The following is a 6,468-nucleotide window of genomic DNA, read 5'->3' on the forward strand; positions in this document are numbered from 1 at the left end:
AGGAAAGACCGAAGGTGACCTCACAGCTCAGCAAGACAAGAGTCAGGGAAGCCTTGACTGTAGTCCAACATGCATTTGTGTGAGGGTCAGCAGACTTGGCCACTTCTGCTGATCCTCCTGGTAAACGTGTGAGGTGATTATGGACCTCCTTCTCCCATCTCCAGAGCTTCCCTTAAGGATCATCCATCTCTCGCTCATTGAAGAGGAAGGTGCCTCCCAAGCAGATGTCAATGCCTCGGTCAGTGCTGCAGGCCAGCTCTGGGTGGGGAGGCGGGTCTTGGCAGGTTCAGGGCGGGGTCTTAGCCATGGCTTGTGCGTTCTGCATCTCATAATCCATCTAGATTCAACTGCCAGAGGAGGCTGGAGCCTCCTGCCCCAGGGAAGGCTGAGGGTGAGGAAAGCAGGAAGGCCTAGGACAGAGACCTCCAAGGGGGTTAGAATGACCAACTCAATGAATAGAGTCCAGGGTGGCCGAGTCAATGCAGCCTCTCCTTCCAAGCATCCCTCAAGACCTGCCCTTGGATGGTATATGGAAGAAACACAAGAGGGCATTTCACCTCCAGGAAGCCTTCCCTGACTTTGCTGAGGAAACTGGGCCTCCCTTTTCTTGGTTCCCACGCCCTTGTCCATTCCCCAATCACAGGCAAAGTAGCACAGTAGTTGAGTTATTGAGGCTCTAGAATCCTACCCAGGTTCAAATCCTGACACTACCACTCACTAGAGCAGGTGAAATAATTAGACAAATTATTTGAACTCCCATCTGTAAAAATAAAAGTAATAACAGTACTTATGTCAATGGTTTGTGTCAAAGTTTAAATGATAATGTAGGTAGAGCGCTCAGCACGGTGCCTAAAACACAATGTATTAAAAAAATTATCCAAATGATTATTACTACTGTTGCTACTACTACTACTACAGCACTCCACACTCTGTATGGTAAAATCCGTTGACATTTGTCTACTGCGCCAGACTATGGGTCTTTAAGAATGGACTGTTCCTAAGTCACACTGACATCCCTCGCACCTGACCATCCCCTAGGACTGGCTAAATATAATCTCTGTTCAATATACACGTGGGGAGAGAATGAATGGGTAAATCGGGGATCAGAGGCAAGGTAGAGGTCATTCATTTCAGATTCTCCCCTTGTGATAGGAAGTGGGGGTGAGGATATGTAAAGTCCTTCACTCACCAACAAACTTCTATTAATCAGGGACCTGTGCCAGTCACCAGGCTAGGCTGGGGTGTGGGGATGCAGAAATGCATAAGAAACATTCTGGTGTCTTGGGTCCTCATCTTCAAAGAAGGAAACAGGGAGTTCCCTGGGTTCAATCCCTGGTCAGGGAACTGAGATCCCACAAGCCGTGGGGTGCGGCCAGAAAAAAAAAAAAAAGGGATGAAGGAAACAGAAAGGGATGAGTATGTGCATTAAAGTGGGAAGGGTCTCCTCTCTGGATTGGGCCTCACCCTCACTTCCACCCTCCCACCCCGACTCCCATCCTCTGCCCTAGGTGGCCTATAGACTGAGGAACCTGGATGTGCGGGCCTTTCTCTGGAACAGACAAGTGGATCGAATGTAAGTGGGACTGTCCCCACCTGGTCGCCGGGTCCTCCCCCAAACTCCTCACCCTTTGGCCCCTCACTGCACCCTTCCCATACAGTGAACCCCCAAGAGCACTGGCCTCAGGAAGCTCCCTTCACTGCTGGAACATCATCTCGGAGTTCCAGTACCGCCCTGGGGGCCCTGTCATCAACTTCCTGAATACCCAGCTGCTAGACGCAGTGGTGGAGGCGTTCTTAACTCCATGGAGGAGGTGGAAGAGAAGTGCGGGGCCCAGGAACAACGTGACCTTCCACCCCATCCGCAGGAGGGACGTGTACAGTATAATGGCTCGTGAGTCACTGTCTTGGGGACAGCTACTGGGCTAGCTGAGGGGGGAGGTAAGCAGAGGGAGCCTGTCACAGATCTGCAGCCCACACAAATCCATGGCTGAAATGTGTTCTACAGCGAGCCACGGACAAAAATTAGGTTAATTTAGGGTTTTTTTTTTAATAAATTTATTTATTTTTAGCTGTGTTGGGTCTTCGTTTCTTTTCGAGAGCTTTCTCTAGTTGCAGCGAGCGGGGGCCACTCTTCATTGCTGTGCGTGGGCCTCTCACTATCGCGGCCTCTCTTGTTGCGGAGCACAGGCTCCAGACGCGCAGGCTCAGTAGTTGTGGCTCACAGGCCCAGCTGCTCCGCGGCATGTGGGATCTTCCCAGACCAGGGCTCGAACCCGTGTCCCCTGCACTGGCAGGCAGATTCTCAACCACTGCGCCACCAGGGAAGCCCCAATTTAGGTTTTTTTGTTTGTAATTTTTGAGAGAAATTGTAACATTTTACCCACCAGCCTTCTAAATTCAAGAACAGGCGCACAAAATACTGCTTGATGAATCCCCACATGTACAGTTTCACAGAGCAATTACTCCAACTGCTGCTTTCCTGACCATCACTGCTAGCGGTTTTCTTTCCACAAAATTGTTAATGATTTGGTTAAAAGACCATGTACTTTATAAACATAAACAAGGACATTCTTTCTGCCTTTGCCCTCCAGCTGGAGATATTAAGTTGAAGGCTGGAGACCTGGCCCAGGGGCAGAGATATCCCTTTCCTGAAAGAGTGTGACCCCATGCAAAAGCCATCCCCAGTCTAGGCCTCTACAATCCCATCTGGAAAATGAGATGGGATTTCTGAGGTCCCTTTCAACTCTGACAGCCCCTAATTATCCCAGAACAGGAATGAGATAGGTTGGCAAGCTTGCCAGGGAAGGAAAGGAATAGCCCACTGTATTTTGTGAGTCAAGCAGAGAACAGGGCAGTGAGTATGTCAAACCCAACAGAAGCTGCTTGGTCCTGGGTCCAGGACCAAGCCAGAGCTTCTTTTAGAATCCAGGCTAAGCCTCCTCCGTCCCAGGGACGATGTGAAATTCTCCAAACTACCATGTGTATGGGTGGTAGGGGGGTAGGGTTGGGGTTAAGAGGACACCCCAGACCTGATTGTGCCTTTTGTTAGAGAAAACAAACAAACAAACATCCCACAATTTTTATTATACAAGTACAATGTGTTTATTGTAGAAACTTTAGGAAACACAAATTAACAAAAAGAAAAAAAAATCACTTGTAATCCCAGTCCCCAGAGACAAATCCATTTTGCACCTATTTTTCTGAATTTTTTTTATGCATAGGAACCTTCACACATATAAATTTATTTACAATAAAGGGATCAAATCATGCCTAATGTTTGTTAACCTCCTCATTACTGAAATAATTGTGAACATATTATCTTGTATATTGTATACACATTCCAATTTCATATATTATTTTACAATATGTCTTAATATAGTGTGCTATAATAGATTTTAAAAAGAATGTTATACTAATAGTGACCATTTAATGAGGGCTTCCTGTGTCAGGCACTGTACTGAATACTCTGTATATATTATCTCATTTAAAATTTACAGCAAGGTAGTTTCCTTTTAAAAATAAGGAAACTGAGGCTGAAAGAGTTAAGAAATTTCCCCTAAATCACACAAGCAGTTGGTAGTAGAGTCTGAATTTCAACTCAGGTCTGGCTGATTTCAAAGCATATGCTCTTAACCAATGCATTTTTCATACCGTGGTGCTTATCAGTTGCACAATATTTAACAAAACCACTCCTGTTGAACATCATTGCTCTTATTAACCATGCTGCTCTGGTCTTCCATGAACATACGTAGTTTTCATGTGTGTTTCCAATTATTTCTCAGGATAAGTGCCTGAAAATGGAATTCTTTATCCAAAAGGTATAGATCTGGTGTTAATCGGTTGCTTTCTATATTCACTTTTATCCCACCTGACAGTGAATGTGAGCACGCTGGAAACTTACTTCCAATGCAGCGGATACAAGGGCTACCACCTGGTCTTCCACCCCCAGAGCGGCTTCACCTGCGTGTCCCCCTGCAGTGAGGGCTACTGTGAGCACGGAGGCCAGTGCCAGCACCTGCCCGATGGGCCCCGCTGCAGGTGGGCGGGGCTGGGGGCATGAGGCGGCGGGCAGTGCTGGGAATCCAAGCTGCAAGGGGTCTGGAAATGCCATGGTGTCTGAAAATTTAGGATGGTTCCATTTGTAATTAAGAGAAAGGGGATCAGAGGGGAAAGGGACAATGGAAAAGAAGATGTGTCCATGCCTAAACTGTGCAGATGAAAAAGTTGCTATGTTACCTATCAACTCAAACCAGCTACTGGGTAGATATTATGACCACTTTAAAGATGAGAAAACTGCACCTTAGAGACGATAAGGAATCTGCCTAAGGTACCCAGCAAGTTAAGTAACAGGATCGGGGTTCCAAAGCCAGACTCTCCCACCTGATTTTGCTTCTTGGGTGGACAGCCTGCTGCCTCGTTGTGGAAAAGGAACCCATTGTCTTGTGTCTAGGCCCGGCCCTGCCCCTCCTTAAGAGTAACAGTCAGGGGAGGCCCTCTCAAACTGGCGCCCTCTGTCCCAACGGTTCATCAGCAGTCTGAGGGTCTCCCGTGAGGGGAGGGCACTAGGCCGCAGGCCTGCCATGGAGAGGGGCAGCGCCACCTGGGCCCTCTTGTCACATCAGTGCCCTCCGTCTACGCTTGCTCCCACTGCAGTTGCAGATGGGCCCAGCCCTTTCCGCTCCCGGGTCCAAGGAGGGGGCCGGTGGAGCCTAGCACTGGACCCCAGCTCTCCGGGGGCAAGCAGGGTTTGTGACTGCGCATGCTCACCTGCGGCCAGCCCCGCCCCCTCCCCGAAGTCCCTGTGGAGGCGACCTTAGATGAATTCACCACCCCCCCCACCCCCACCCCCACTCCCCGTCCCCGCCTGCCTTGGTAGCCCAGTGGCCTCCCCCTCAGCTCCAAGTCAGGGCTGAGTCCGCCCCTTCCCTAGAGGGGAGCCGAGCCTGTCGTGGAAAACCTCCTCTGGCCCGACAGAGAGGAGGGATGGGGAGGCTGAGCGCCCTGCTGACCGTGTCCCCTCTCTCTGTCCCCAGCTGTGAGCCCTTCTCCATCTACACGCCCTGGGGCGAGCGCTGTGAGCACCTGAGTTTGAAACTCGGCGCCTTCTTCGGGATCCTTTTCGGGGCCCTGGGCGCCCTCCTGCTGCTGGGGGTCGTGTTGTTCGTGCTTCTGCGCTTCTGGGGCTGGTCCGGGACCCGTTTCTCCTACCCGCTGGGCTCCTAAAGCTGAGGCCTTGCCCCGAACGGGCTGCTGTGGCCTATGATACCTCAGGAGCCACCCCAGCCTCACCTGCACACACTCCCAGGCGCCGTGGTTTAGGGAGACTGGAAGAAGTAAGGTGACTGACGAGGATTCAGGATTCTTTAAGAAGAATGAATAATGGGAATGAATAATAAAGACCACACCTTGTCAGTATGGAAGACACAGAGGCTGACAGGAAGAGGCCATAAAGGCCTACTATATAAATAGATGGATTCTCACGCACACATACCCACACAGAGGACACTGACCTACAGGAACACTACGTGCGCACACCAGAGTTGATGGGGTGATGGCTCTAAATTAAAAACCAAAATACATTTGCACACAAAAGTCTCCAGTTTACTTCTAATTAAAGTCTATTTAAGTAAAATCCCTCTGACTTTTTGTGTTCCCAAAGCCATGGATTTCATTCATGATTTTCCTCTGGTGGCTAAAGGGCCTGAGACAGAGGGTGGAGGGAGCCGAGGTCGGTTGGACCCAGTCCTGCTTCAGCCCTCAGTTACTCCATGTCGGGAAGCTCGGTTACTCCAGCCCAGACTTGGATCTTTGCTTCAGTCTCCATATCCCTTTCTTCCCCTCCCCCCAACACAAGCCAAGGCCTGGCCCTCTGAGGAGGCTGGTAAGGATACCCCCATATGGAGTATCCCCAACTCTCTCCCAGGACCCCTCCCTGCCTTGCTGGTCTCTGCCCATCAGTTTCAAGAGGATAAGTATGCAGTGCCTTTTCCTATCTGGAGTGTTCCCTGGAGGAAGGATTAAATCATTTCAGCTCCCTTTCCAGGAACCACCCCATCCTTAGATCTAGGGTACCCAACCCCTGATACATTTTCTCTGTCCTTTCCTGGGCCCCAGTTGGAGTCTTTTGAGCTGCTCCACCCCATAGTCCCTCAGCCCCACTCTGTCTGCTCTTCCCAGGAACCTGATCAGTTTCCACCTCATCCTTCTCTCTTAGCAGGCAGAACTTTACACATATCTGGTATAACAACTCCAGCGACAACTGGTCCACACCCCCTGTGTCCAGAGCACCTCGGTTCCAGTCCTATGCAGAAGCTGGGTAGTTGCCTTTTGGTCCTATATCTCAAATCCATGAAGAGAGAATCTGATTGGTCCAGCTTATGTCAGTTGTCCCTCCCTGGTCCAATCAAGTGTAACCACAGAGTAGGAAAAGAGGTCACATGATACAAACCTGGTGATCAGGCTCAGACT

At 49.9% G+C, this 6,468-nt stretch overlaps 1 protein-coding gene across 1 annotated transcript in view; it reads left to right on the forward strand.

Annotated features, from left to right (window-relative positions):
* The window catches only part of MUC4 (mucin 4, cell surface associated), a 64,394-nt gene extending 58,855 nt beyond the window's left edge, over nucleotides 1–5,539 (forward strand). The window contains exons 23-27 of the mRNA XM_057544928.1: nucleotides 165–238; nucleotides 1,509–1,573; nucleotides 1,659–1,891; nucleotides 3,876–4,038; nucleotides 5,034–5,539. Coding sequence (XP_057400911.1) covers nucleotides 165–238; nucleotides 1,509–1,573; nucleotides 1,659–1,891; nucleotides 3,876–4,038; nucleotides 5,034–5,223 — 725 coding nt within the window. The 3' untranslated portion in view covers nucleotides 5,224–5,539. The remainder of the gene's footprint in view (nucleotides 1–164; nucleotides 239–1,508; nucleotides 1,574–1,658; nucleotides 1,892–3,875; nucleotides 4,039–5,033) is intronic.
* The last annotated feature ends 929 nt before the right edge of the window (nucleotides 5,540–6,468 follow it).

This window comes from Balaenoptera acutorostrata, chromosome 4 (genome assembly GCF_949987535.1).
Source record: "Balaenoptera acutorostrata chromosome 4, mBalAcu1.1, whole genome shotgun sequence".
Lineage (NCBI taxonomy): Eukaryota > Metazoa > Chordata > Mammalia > Artiodactyla > Balaenopteridae > Balaenoptera > Balaenoptera acutorostrata.